Source organism: Hylobates moloch, unplaced genomic scaffold, assembly GCF_009828535.3.
Source record: "Hylobates moloch isolate HMO894 unplaced genomic scaffold, HMol_V3 SCAFFOLD_26, whole genome shotgun sequence".
In the NCBI taxonomy this organism is placed as follows: Eukaryota; Metazoa; Chordata; class Mammalia; order Primates; family Hylobatidae; genus Hylobates; species Hylobates moloch.
In genome coordinates this window covers 3492636-3507302 of record NW_026652301.1, presented here as the reverse complement: position 1 = coordinate 3507302, position 14667 = coordinate 3492636, and the positions used below count along the sequence as shown (strand labels likewise).

At 39.3% G+C, this 14667-nt stretch overlaps 1 protein-coding gene across 7 annotated transcripts in view; it reads right to left on the bottom strand.

The window, feature by feature from the left end:
• LOC116463130 (laforin) overlaps positions 1–12926 on the bottom strand; it is a 358409-nt gene extending 345483 nt beyond the window's left edge. For all 7 annotated transcript variants that reach the window (XR_009211981.1, XR_009211982.1, XR_009211980.1 and 4 more), the window contains exon 1: positions 12356–12926. Coding sequence is in view for 4 of the 7 variants with exons in the window: in XM_058434463.1 (XP_058290446.1) it covers positions 12356–12656 (301 nt within the window). In the remaining 3 variants the exon portion in view is untranslated. The remainder of the gene's footprint in view (positions 1–12355) is intronic.
• Positions 12927–14667: the final 1741 nt, after the last annotated feature.

Below are 14667 nucleotides of genomic sequence, written 5' to 3'. Positions count from 1 at the left end.
TCCCTTAATTCTCTCAAGTTTTAGTTAGCTAAAATTCAGGATGAAATGCTACATTCATGTGGCATTACAATTTACCATTTAAAAACATAAAGATCATGGAATTGAAACTGTTGGGCTTCTCACTCCTGTATGTACTGGCAGCACTACAGGCCTGAGCTATCTGGACTTTGCCCAGGATGCCCATCAGAGCAAAAAACTTAGAAGATATTCCAGATAATGAAACTCAAATTGGTGGTGGTGTTGGAAAAATAAAACATTTTAATGAGCTTACTGGAACAGAAGTCCTAGGACCAACAATGGTACTGAGACTTCTCACACCTGATGGAGGCCCAGCCAGTCAATCTTGACCTGTCAGCCTTACCATAGCTCTTTCAGAAAAAGGTGCTGCAATCTCCTAAGACAGCTCTTATCTCATTGAACTATCTGTTTACTGGCTTTCTGCAAGCACAATTCATTCTCACGTCTCAAACACATGAGCATTCACTCTCATTCATTCACAATTCACTCTCACATCTCAAACACATTCACTCTCACATCTCAAACACATGAGCATTATTTTTACACAAATAAAAAACCTCTATCAGATGCCTATTATTTCTCTAGACATCATAAAATATGTTATACTGGTTTAAGCTTACACTTTATTCCAACTATTATTTTGTTTCTGGTAGGTCACCAAGGAACACTTCATAACATTGTAGCTGCTTTACTACCTTTTGGGGGGAAAAATTCATAACTTTTGTCTCTTCTCACCTGTGAGCGTGCAACACTACTTTCTTTAATTTGCCCTAATATTGGAACCTCCATTCTGCTTCTATGGAACATGAACAAATCATCTAAAAGTAACAAATAATATCATTTCAGCTCTCATTAACCCTGGCAAATGATGGAAGATCAGATACGGGGGGAGATAGAATGAGAAACTGTAGCAATTTATACACCTGGATTATTTTAGTCTGGCACAATTTTATTTTGGATTTGTATAAGACTGTGGTTTGATCCAAGAGTAAGGGAAAAGGCTTTTCATCTGGATTTGAATGTATTTCTTGATAATGTTCTCAAAAACTCTGAATCATTTGGGCTGAAACAACACATTAAATAAATATTCTTTTGGAAAAGAAGGATGGGAGAATTAAGAGAAATGTCAAGGAAAAGGACCAGTTGGAATAAACACAGTCTCTACTCACCTCCCAGTTTTGTTGGCATTTTCTCTCAATTCTCTTCTTACTGATAATACAAAGATACTGCACATCCTACACAAACACAAAGAATTTCTCCCTATGAAGTTCTAGAGCTCAGAGTTTGTATATGGTATATTAAAATTTACTTGCCAAATTTCCATGCCCTGACTAGTAGAGGTGATGTGGTATGGAAGGGAATACTAAATCATAACACCTGAAATGTTAGAATAATTTGGTGAATGAAATATCAGAAAAGATTTACTCTGTTATGGGTTGAGCTGTGTTCCCCAAAATTCATATAAAAGTCCTAACTCCTAAATCCTCAGAATGTGATCTTATTTGAAGATAGGGTGTTTACAGTGGTAATAAAGTTAAAATGAGGTAATCAGGGGTGGCCCCAATCCAATACGATTAGTGCCTTTATAAGAAGAAATTTGGGCACAGAGACACAAAAAGAGATGATGTTAAGAGGCAGGGAGAAGATAGCCATCTATAAACCAAAGAAAGAGGCCTGTAACAGATAATTACCTCACAGCTTTCATAAGAAACCAACTCTGACAGCATCTTCATTTTGGGCCTTTAGGCTTCAGATCTGTGGAACCACAAATTTCTGTTATTTAAACCACCCAGAGTGCGGTACTTGATTATGGCTGCCTTCGCAAACAAATGTGTTATTTTAAAGACATAAAATTTCATGTTGATTTGTTTAATCTTCTTAAATTATAATAGATTATTTAAGGATTCAAAATTTTTATGTCAAATATGCTCTAACATAAACGTTGTAGCACAAAAGGTAATATGAAATGAAGCTAAATTATAGTTTGTGCAGGACAAATGAAAGAGTGGATTAAAAAATAGTGATAATTTGAAGGCTGAATTTATGGCCATTAAAATCTAAGAATATAAAACCTCATCCAGAGTATCATTGAGTGGGGACATGTCAATCTAATGGCACATTATAATAAGAGTTAAGGATTTTCAGCATGAAGGGAGTTCCAAAACAAATAATCTAATTCTAATTTCACAAGAAAGATATAGTTTAGACTATATACATATACATACACACAGAACACAAAAATACACAAGTATACAAAAAAATTAGAAATAAGTTAAATATTAAATATTAAATATTAAATAAATAAAAATCAAGACTTATTTTGCAAAAAATTTAAGAATATGCTGGACAAATATCTGCCTGCAAAATTTTTAAAAATCAGTAGAGATTTCTGTTCCTGCCTACAAAAAGAACAACTAGAAAAATGGCAAAATTCATAAAATAATTGTTTTTGAATGTTGAATAAAGGGCAGTACAGGACTATAATCCCTAAGAGAAGAAAACAAACAAGACGAATGATATAAATGCCATGGATTTCTGACTTCAGGGCATTTCCAAACCATGACATAGGGATGCGGGGCTTTCTCTCACATTTGGGGAGAACAAAGTGAGAGTTAAATACCAGAGATGAGAAAGCTATGCAGACAAAGAAGTCCATAAATCTGCATAAAAGTTTCCTAGATTCTTTGGCTGCATGTCAATCTGTGGATGCATAAGGTAAACTTTGACAGAGTTATACAAAGAACAAATGGCGAGAAAAGAAAAATTTCTGAAAATTGTAAGCCAGACAACTTGCAGAGCTTACACAGAACTGGGAAACATTGTAGTCTCCACCAGACAGAGTGAGGAAATCTTGGGGCACTGAATACATGAGGCATTCAGTAAAGAACCCAGAGTTCACTGCTTAATAGTGGGGCTGCACTAACTTCCTAGAGACCTGCCTTTGTAAACCTTCAAGAGGAACCTCACATAGAACAAGCTAATCCACAAGTAACTTAACTGTCAGAAACTAATCCAAACTCTATGAAACAATATAAATTACAATGGGCAGCATGCAAACAAAAATCAATAGATACAAAAGTTAATTTATTTCCTAGATATCAGCAAAGAACAACTGAAATTTAATTGTTTAAGAAAAACTAAATATACTATTTAAAATAGCACACCAAAAACCCTTATGTATAAATCTAACAAAACTGGAGAAATATTCTATGTTCATAAGTTGGAAAACTCAATATTGTTAAGATGTCAGTTCTTCTGAACTCGATCTATAGCTTCAACACAAAATCACAAAAAGCTATTTTGTACAAGTCAACAACTGAATCTAAAAAGTATTTGGAAAAGCAAATGACCAAGAAGAGCCAACACAATTTTGAAGAACAAGAACAAAGTTGGAAGATTCACACTACACTATTTCAAGATTAGTATAAACCTACAGTAATGAACAGAGTGTGATACTGATTTCAAAAAAACCAGACATATAGAACTGAATAAACAGCACAGAAATGGACATAGGCAAATAAAGTCAGGTGGTTTCTAATAAAGACAACTTAAAAAATAATGGACAGTATTTTCAACAAATGGTGCTGGAACAAGTGGATGTCCATATGGGGAGCAAAAAGAACCTAGCCACAGACCTTATATAAAACATAAAAATTAACAGAAAATGGCTTATAAATATATACATATGTAAAAACTTCCAAAAATAACATACGAGAAAAACTAGATGACCTTGGATTTGGAGAAGAGTTTTTTTATTCAATACCAAAAGCATAATCCATGAAAGAAAAAAAAAGTTGTTGGATTTTATTAATAGTTTTGTTATGCAATGGACACCGCTACAATAAAAAATAAGTCACACACTGAGAGAAAATATTTGCAAATCACCCATCTCTCAAAGACTTGTATCCAAAATATACACAGAACTCTTAAAAATCATGAATTTAAAAATGAAAAGATCTGAACAGACACCCAAAGAATAAATATAGATGGCAAATAAGTATATAAAACAATGCTCAATATCATTTATTACAGAATTGCACATCTAAACAATGAGATACCACTATGCACCTATTAGAATAGTTAAAATCCAAAACACTAACAACATCAACGCTGATGAAAATGTGTAACAGGAACCCTCATTCTATGCCAGTGGAAATGAAAAATACTAGGCCACTCTAAAACATGGTTTGGCAGTTTCTTACAATGCTGAGCAGTCTTATCATATGATTCAGCAAACCCACTCCTAGATATCTACCCACTGATATAAAAATTCACACCTACACAAAAATCTGCACACCAATGTTTATTCATAATCACCCAAACCTGGAAGCAATCAAGATGTCTTTCAACAGGCAAATAAACAAAATGTGGAACATACATATAATGGAATATCATTCAGCAATAAAAAGAAATTACAGCTACAGGAAAAAACATAGATAGATATTAAATATATTGTTAAGTGACAGAAGCCAGTCTGAAAAGGCTACACACTGTATGATTCTAATTACTTGACATTGTGGAAAGGCAAAACTATGGAGATGATAAACAGATCAGTGGTTGCCAAGGGTTTGAGGAGTGGGAAGGGTTGAATAGACAAAAGACAGAGGAGTTTTTAGGGAGGTGAAACTAGTCTAAATGAGACTATCACAATGAATACATGACACTGTGCATTATCAAAATCCACAGAACTTTATATTACAAAGAATATATTTCCCATATATATATATAATTAATATAAACGTGTATTTCTTTGTTTTGCCAGCTAAGTAGGCCTACAAGCAACAATATCCCAGAAGGAAGAGGCACACTCACTACCCAGATCTTGATTTCTAATACCATTCTACAATGAAATCAAACAGAGCTCCTTGGAGAAATGTCCAATTTTAGCGTGGAGGAAGGAAACATAAAAGATGATCTCGGAGCATCTTGTAGTACCAGAAAGTAAGGAAGTGCTCAAAAACAAACTAAAAATCACACACACAAAGATGGGGGGATGTCAAAGAGACACATAAGAGAAGTCACTGAAAGAATTCTCAATGGCCAAACCTGAAATAAACTGAACAAGAAAATAAAGTAGTAAAATATTTAAACCAAAGTATAAAATAATATCCGTGAATTCACATATATATAAATAATTGAATAGGTAAATAAATGAGGGAGAAGAGACAAATCCTCCATATAAATACATTGCAGAAAATTAATGTAGATATTCTGCCCTCAAGCAGGCAGAACATAACTTCTCACTTTTTAAATGTGAGCAGTGCACAGTGACTTCTTCTGAAAGACTACAGTATGGAAATGTGGGGAAAACACAACTTTTACAGCAGAGAAAACTAACAAATATGACTTCAACTACATGATCAAAGTCATCACAAACGGTAGTAAGTGATGTTAATAGTATAGATCCTTGATATGATGTAATAAGGAAGACACTTTACTTCGATGGTCTTCCCAAAAACCCATAATCCAAGTCTAATGATGAGAAAAAAACACCAGAAAAATCCCAATTGAGCAACTTTCTGCAAAATACCTGATGAATACTATTCAAAACTTTAAAGGTCATTGCAGAAATACATAAAGTCTGAGAAACTATCACAGTCATAAATAATAAATGTAATGTGGTCATATAGATAAAGTATTGGAAGAGAAAAAGTATGTTAAGTAAAAATAATGAAATATGAATGAAATCTGGATCCCAGTTAATAATCATGTATCAATATTGGTTCCTTAATTCTCACAAGTGTCATACTAATATAAAATATTAACAACAGAGGAAACTGGGTAAGGAGTATATAAGAACTCTCTGTACTGTCTTTGCAACTTTCCTGTAAATCTAAAATTAGTAATCAATACCCTAATTTTTTTTCAGGAAGGAATGTGCTGGCCTAAATAAAGCACTTTCCCAGTGATATGGTTTGATTTTTGTCCCCACCCAAATCTCACATCTGAACAGTAATCCCCAATGTTGAAGGAGGGGCCTGGTGAAATACGATTGAATCACAGGGGCAGACTTCCTCCTTGCTGTTCTTGTGAAAGTCAGTTCTCATGAGATCTGGTTGTTTAAAAGTGTGTAGCACTTCCCCCTTCTCTCTATTCCTCCTGCTCCAGCCATGTAGGACGTGCCTGCTTCCCCTTTGCCTTCTGCCATGTTTGTAAGTTTCCTTGACCTCCCAAGCCATGTTTCCTGTACAGCCTGGAGAATCATGAGCCAATTAAACTTCTTTCCTTTATAAATCACTCAGTCTTACGTCATTCTTTACAGTAATGCAAGAACTGACTAATACAGAAAATTGGTTCTGGGAAGAGATGCATTACCATAAAGATACCTGAAAATGTGGAAGCAGCTTTAGAACTGGGTGTTGGGCAGAGGTTGGGACAGTTTGGAGGACTCAGAGGAAGCAGGAGGATGAAGGAAAGTTTGGAACTTCCTGGAGACTTGTTGAATGGTTATGACCAAAATGCTGATACTGATATGGACAGTGAAGTCCAGGCTGAGGTGGTCTCAGATGGAGATAAGGAACTTACTGGAAACTAGAGTAGTCACTCATGTTGTGCTTTAGCAAAGAGACTGGCATCATTGTGCTCCTGCTCTAGAGATTTGTGGAAATCTGAACTTGAGAAAGATGATTTAGGGTATCTGGTGGAAGAAATTTCTAAGCAGCAAAGCATTCAAGATGTGGTCTGGCTGCTTCTAACAGCATATGCTCATATTTATGAGCAAAGAGATGATCTGAAACTGGAACTTATACTTAAAAGGGAAGCAGAGCATAAAAGCTTGGAAAATTTGCAGCCTTGCCATGTGGTAGAAAATAAAAATCCATTTTTAGGGAGGAATTCAAGCCAGTTGTAGAAATTTGCATAAGTAAAGAGGAGTTGTATATTAATAGCTAACACAATGTAGAAAAGGCCTGCAAGGCATTTCAGAGACCTCCATAGCAGCCCCTCTCACCACAAGCCTGGAGGCCTAGGAGGGAAAAATAGTTTCATAGGCCCAGAGCCTCATTACCCTGTACAACCTCAGGACACTGCTCCCTGAATCCCAGCTTCTCCACCTCCAGCCTTGGTTAAAAGGGTCCCAGATACGTCTCAGTCCACTGCTCCAGAGGGTGCAAGCCATAATCCTTGGAAGCTTCTATGTGATGTTAAGCCAGCTAGTGTACAGAGAGCAAGAGTTTAGGCTTGGGAGCCTCCACCTAGATTTCAGAGGATATTTGGAAACACCTAGATATCCAGGCAGAAGTCTGCTGCAGCAGCAGAGCCCTCAGTGAGAACGTCTACTAAGGCAGCGCACAGGGGAAATGTTGAGTTGGAGCCCCCAAACAGAGTTCCCACTGGGGCACTGCCCAATGGAGCTATGAAAAGAAGGCCACTGTCGTCTAGCTACCACAATGGTAGATTCATCAACAGCTTGCACCGTGGGCCTGGAAAAGCCACAGGCACTCAATACCAGCTCATGAAAGCAGCCATGGGGGCTGTACCCTGCAAAGCCACAGGGGCAGAGATGCCCACGGCCTTGAAAGCCCACCCCTCACATCAATGTTACCTGGGTGTGAGACATGGAGTCAAAAGAGATTATTTTGGAACTTTAAGATTTTATGGCTGCTCTGCTGGGTTTTGGACTTGCGTGGGGCCTCTAACCCTTTTGTTTTGACTAATGTCTCCCTTTTGGAATGGGAGTACTTAGCCAATGTCTGTACCCCCATTGTATCTTGGAAGTAATTAAGTGGTTTTGATTTTACAGGCTCCCAGGCAAAAGGGACTTGCCTTGTCTCAGATGAGACTTTGGGCTGTGAACTTCTGAGTTAATGCTGAAATAAGATGAGACTTTGGGGGACTGTTGAGAAGAAAAGATTGTATTTTACAGTGTGAGAAGGACAAGAGATTTGGGAGGGGCCGGAGGTGGAATGATATGGTTTAGATTTGTGTCCCTGCCCAAATTTCATGTCTGAATTATAATTCCTAATGTTGGAGGAAGGGCCTGGTAGAAGGTGATTAAACCATGGGGGTGGACTTCCCCTTTGCTATTTTCATGATGATAGTGAGTAGGTTCTCATGGGATCTAGTTGTTTAAAAGTGTGTAGCACTTCCCCCTTTCTCTCTTCCTCCTGCTCCAGCCATGCGGATTGTCCCTGCTTCCCCTTCATCTTCTGCCATACTTGTTAGTTTCCTGAGGCCTCCCCAGCCATGTTTCCTGTACAGCTTGCAAAACCATGAGCCAATTAAACCTCTTCTCATTATAAATTACCCAATCTCAGGTACTTCTTTATAGCAATGCAAGAACTGACTAATACACCCAGTCTCTTCTGCAGCAGAGGTAGTCAAACACAATAGTTCTGGCCAATTCTAAACATAAAACAAAGTGGGAGTGTGGAGGTATTCTGGTGAAGTTTTTGCTTCCTAGATTACAGGGAATACCCAAGGATGACTCTTCCACTCTTCCTTCTTCTCCCTTATTCCACTAAATGCACATGTGATGAACAGAGCTGCAGCAGCCATCTTGTTGCCTTAAGGGAAAAGCCAAGAGAATACAGTGTGACACTGCATGTGACATCCAATTTAGGCATATAGTCCTGAGCTTCTTGTGGGAAAGCCTAGCTTGATAGAGTCAATTATCTTGAGAAAATAAAGCCAAGACCTGAGAAAAGCAAATCTGAGAACGAGAGAGTGAGAGCTAGAAAGCAAGTGAGGAGAGAGAGGCTGTACTCCATGCTTCTTTTAGTTTGGTTACATGAATTGATTTTTTAAAATTATTTTTAGACTGGTTCACATTCAGTTTCCATTACTTGCAATTAAAGAGTCCAATCCAGCATAATTAATGTGATTTTTAGACTGTAATAAGTGATACAAGAAAAAGGAACAGATGTTATGAGAAAGAATCAGAAGGTAGTTAGGGAAGCCTTCTAGAAAAGCAACATGAAAGAGGAAACCTAACAAATAAATACATGTCAGCCTGCAGAGGAGTTGAAAGAAAGGTTTCCCACCTGCCTCCTTCAACCCCTTCCCATCACCAACATGGAATAAGCATGCTCTAAACACAGTAGGGAAAGGGTTTCCTGGAAAGGACCCTAGTGTGGGTGTAGGAGCTGGAGACTGGGTGAAACAAATCCTGTGATGTCTACAGACCCACCCAACAGACCTACAGGTAAAGAAAAAGGAAACTCCATTCAACAATAAAATATACTAAATTATCCCACCTCATGATAAAGTTCTTTTTACTTTGCCAATGATAACGATTTTAAGCCTACTGGCTCCCCAGCCACACACCCTGAGCGGAATTTTATCCTTCACAAAATCTGCCAAATTACACAGTATTCCATGAGTGTTCTCCCATTTAGAGGAGGTTTTCAATAAACATAACAACTTCAACAGAAAACCAGCACAGTTACCCCTACTGATCAGCATATCCTTCATTCATAAAAATGAATGGATATCCAAGGACAACCAGATACTGGAGAAAAATCAATGGAATAAAAAAGCCATCATGAAAAAACAATTGACTACAGAGCATATGTATGTTTATAGCAGCAAAATTCACAATTGCAAAGATATGGAACCAACCTAAGTGCCCAATGACTAATGAGAACACAGGAACAGAAAACCAAACGCCGCATGTTCTCACTCATAAGTGGGAGCTGAACATGGAGAACATACGGACACAGAGAGGGGAACATCACACACCAGGGCCTGTTGGTGGATGGGGGTTGAGGGGAGGGAACTTGGAGGATGGGTCAATAGGTGCAGCAAACCACCATGGCACACGTATAATACTTATGTAACAAAACTGCACGTTCTGCACATGTATGTCATTTTTAGAAGAAATTTTTTTAATGAACAACAAAAAAAGAATTTTTCCTTGCAGTGGTACAGTTTTCATGTAACAAAATTTTATTTCCTTGTTTATGAGTCTAATTGCACTATGTGGTTTCCTAATAATCACAGGAAAAAAATAATAACTAGCCCTTATTTAACATTTACCATATGTCCTCTTCTAAGTTCTTAATATATATCCATATTCTACAAAATACAGTTCATTTATTAGGCAGCTTGGTCCTTTCATTGTGAGCTGAGGTGACACGCCTCAAATCCCACACTGGTTGGTGAGCCCAGGCAATCTGGCTCCAGAATCCTTGCATTAAACACTTGGCTACCCTGCTTCTCATAAAGCTGTTAATTTACGATGCTTAGAATCAGTCTATTTACCTTAAACAAGAAGGCACTGTAACAATTAGAAAACAGAATATAAATCATATAAAACTTGATAATGTAGAAGTCATAATAAACCAAAGTGAGGAGACAGGAAGAAATGTGTAATATTTTTCTTATCCTCTCTTATAGGAGTAACTTCCTAGAAAGTTAACAGTCAACTTTTAATACAAAACTGAAAATATTTCCTGCTTGGATGGTAAAGAAAAATATTTATCAAAAAAACTGAAAATAATAGTAAAAAAAAATCAGCAGGGAAGACAGAGTGAACTTGAGGTAAATTCCTCATATTTCATAACAGGTGTGATGGTTAATTTTATGGGCATCCAGTAGCTGTCAATATTTATTGCCTAATTTTAATTTTTAAAATTATATATAACTTATATGGTAACTATTAGAAAAATTAAAAACAAAAGTTTGTGATACCTTAAGAAATAGCAACATAAGCAAACTATTAACAGCATAGGGAGGACTATCAGAAAAGCTAAAGAAAAGAACTAGGGAAAGGGAAGATCTTTGTTTCACATCATTTGCATTTTTATTACAATTATCAGATATTATTTTATTTTAAAAAATAATACTACAATACTATGAATAATAGTAATATCCTGTAAAGAAAGGATAAACTGAAGAGGGTATCCTTCAATTCTGTCATGGTAAAATAACAGACCAATAAATGCTACCAGACCATAAGCCCAGTGAGGTACAAAAAGAGAACAAGGATAATATATAAATACATTCCACTCTAATCTTCTTTACCGATTCTTTGTTTCTACATCATTACAGGCTAAATGGCCCATTTTTTTTTCATATAAACTTCTAAAGAGACATTCATTTCATTGACTTCAACTATTGAGTCACACCCACTCCAGTCTACAACCTTGCACATTTCCTTTAAAGAAAGGGGCTGTCTCAATTCAGACACTGTTGGCGGGAGCCGCCATTAGTTATCACCCTTTTAGGGCATAATTTAGCAGTCTTTAATGAAGTGTTAAAAAAAAAATGACTGCATTTTGACCTAATAATTTCACTTCTTTGAATCCACTCTGCAGAAACACTCCCGAATGTTCAAAGATACCTGTAAAAGGAAATTTCAATTAAGCTACTACTGTTTACGACAGAGGAAAACTGAAAAGAACCTAAATGCACATTGGTAGATGCAGAATAATTTGTTGCCATTTAAAATATATATCTACATGTAAAATATGTATCTACATGTAGTGACAGTGAAAGATGTCCCTAACATATTGTTAGGCAAGAAAAGCAAAAATTCAGAATTACTATACAATTTTTGTAAAAAAAAGTATGCATATATCACATACATAAATGTGTACAAGCAGTGTGCTTAAGATGTGTGGAGAAAACACTAAGTTTTCACTATGTACATTTCTTTATTATTTTACAACCAGCATGTATTGTTTTAGTATTTTAAGAAATCAGGTCATGTCTCAATTGTCATATACCTGGGATTAAAAAAGAAAAAAAAATCCAAAAAGGGAAATATTCAACGTCTTTCCATTAGTTCATTCTCAATACCTAAGAAAAAAAATCTAAGTAGCACGTTGCTGTCTATGATTAGCGAAAACGCTAGTTTTGTTGGTTGGATCGTTTTGGGGTTTTTTTAGTGAATTAGAGCAGGAAAATGAGGACACAAAACCTAACTAAGGCGGAGTTGGGCTGTTGAAGCCATCAGCGGCGCGCGGCTGGGCAGCCAAGGGACCCGCGAAGGGGGTACTCGGAGGGCGAAGAGCACTCTGAGGGCGAAGGGGGCCCCGGGCGGGAGACGTAGGGCACTGGCCCGTGACGCAGGCGCGGTTGGAAAAAAGCTGAGGACTGGGTGTACGGAAACCAGGTCGGAGGGGCAGGCAACCGAGTGGGCGGGAAGGCGGCCAGGAGCGCTGTACGGGTCTAGGGAACCAGTAGGAAGCCGGAGGCGCGGCTGGCGGCGACAGCGTGGCCGGCAGAGCAGGGTCAGCCCAGGTCGCCCGGGGAGTGCGCAGGGACGCGGGCAAAAAGCCCAGGACGCGCGCCGCCGGGGCCTGCGGGGCCTGCCCGAGGCCGAGGCCCAGGCCCCGGTTGCGGGTGTGGGCCGGAGCTCCCGCTCTGCACAGGGGCAGGCGTCTACTGGCAATACCTTCCCAGGAGAGCTCTCCTCCCGGCTCCCGCTTCAGGAACTTGTACCAGAACGTGTCCACGCGGCCCGGCTCCGCCCCGTCCTGCGCCGCCTCCTCAGCCGCCAGCTCCACCTCCCCGAGCCACAGGCCCGGCTCCTGCAGCGCCAGCGCCCCGGCGCCCGCCGCGGTGCCGGCTGGCCTCAGGCGTACGGCACCGCGCGGCTCCCAACGCCCCAGCTCGGGGCGCGACCCCACCACCAGCAGCTCCGGCCGGGCGCCGGCCACGGCTGGCGGCACCACCACCCCGAAGCGGAAGCGCATGGCGGGCGGCGGCGGCGCGAATCCACGGGCACTGAGTTCCCGCGGCCGGCAGGCGCAGCCAGAGCGCGAGGCGGCCGCGGCGATTGGGCGGCGGTGCGGGAGCCCCGGGCACCGGGGAGAACACGTGCCGTTCTGCGCCTTCTTTGGGATGCATCACGCGGCTCCCGAGCCCAGGCCTCGTCCAGGCCGGCGGGAAGGGGGTCAGCAGAGCCGCCAGCCGCCTCTTTGTGCCCCGCAGCCCCGCGGGCGGCTGATTTCTACCTGTGGGCGCTGGGGACACGCGAGCGGAAGAAATGGAAGAGAAAACGGGGTTCGGGGAGGGAGGAAAACTTCTAAGCCAGGCGATCGTACAGTCCTCTCTCCAAGAGACTGGAAATTAACTTTATGAGGATCGTAAGGAAGGGAATGACCTCTAGACAGCCGCCTTCTAATTGTGAAACAGGGGAAGATCTTGGACCCGGTCTCTGGAGCGCTCCCTATCTTAACCAGGTCACTTACTCTAGCAGGTCTCCGGTTCTTTGTCTGTAAAATAAGGGTGTAAAATAATGATCTTTCTAGACCCTACCAGCTCTAAAGGATATCTGATTGGTGGAGATCACCCAAGACCCGGAGCTGATGCAAAACATTACATACCATTCCCTTGTCTGAAAAGCCACATCACTTTCTTTTTTCAAAAACTATATTTTTAGTATGTGTAAAGTAAGTTTGGAGTAAATACTTTCAAGTCCTTTTCAAGGTCAAAACGAAAACTAATTCTGTGACTGTATATGTATGCTTTTTTTTTTGAGACAGAGTCTCGCTCTGTCCAAATGTATGCATTTTTTAATGGAGTAAATTAACAAAAACGGTTTAAAATTTACTTTCAGTAAAAGTCAGCACTATTTTTTCAACTTAAAACCTTTTTGGGTTTTAAGTTGAAACAGGTTTTTTAGCTGTCTGGCCCAAATCCAAAATACGTGTATCTTGGTGGAAACTTCAATTTGTCACTGCCATAAGACAAACGAATGTCCTGATACTTTTTGATTCTTTAACAAAATTATCCTTGTATTCTTAGGTTTATATATTCACTAATATTTAACATAACACAAATCTGTTATGTGACTTAAAGACACACAAAGGCATTTTTACCAGTATTTGGAAGTTTGTGAATAGTAAAAGGGGAACGGGCCAAAATTTCATGTGTTGAGAATATATCATAAGTAAAACAGAAAGTGCAAAAATGTAAACTACACAAACTCAATCTCTTGTGGAACAATTAGAAAACTAATAATACATTTTACTCTTGAATATTGATATTCCACTCGAAGTTTGGTTGGTTGCTAAGCTTAAGGATAAACACTGTGAAAAATGTGAAGATAGAAGGGCTGGCCAAACACAGCTGATTCGGCAGCAAATCAGACATAAAATCACAGTGGCATGTGAGTCGGTTTATTCAAATTGCTGTTAAAAGATATTCTTAGAGTAAGTTTAGGAAAATAAGAGTCATTTGGCGATGCAGAGAGGATTTTGTCTAAAGTGGAATCCAGACTCCAGTGAAAGTTCTCATTGCTTCAGGACCCGGGAGCTAATAGCTCCGGACTTTCTCGTGCTCCACTGTGCTGCCTATGTTGTGTGCTTCCCAAATGGCATTATTCCCACCGGCTCTTCCAGAGTGAGTTCTGCCCATTCTGTAGATGAAACAGTGGCAGAAAAATTAAACAATATCTTTGTTCAACGGACATTGTTTCCTTTACTCCTCTCTCATCATAAAGAGGTTGAAATAATTTTAACCATTGGAAGAAGTAACCCTCTTAAGCCCCTAAACAAAATATGTAATAGCTTATTTTATGGCAAGGATTTAAATAAGGTGTAAATTGGATAGCTGCACTGTGTAGTAAGTAAAATGCAACTGGAAAGGAGAACAAGACCAAAATAGAGCTTAAGGGACATATGTCAAGGCCTTGATCATATTTTGACGGTCAATCATTTGGATGTATAAGTATTAACCATGATAATATCCATTGAGCCTATA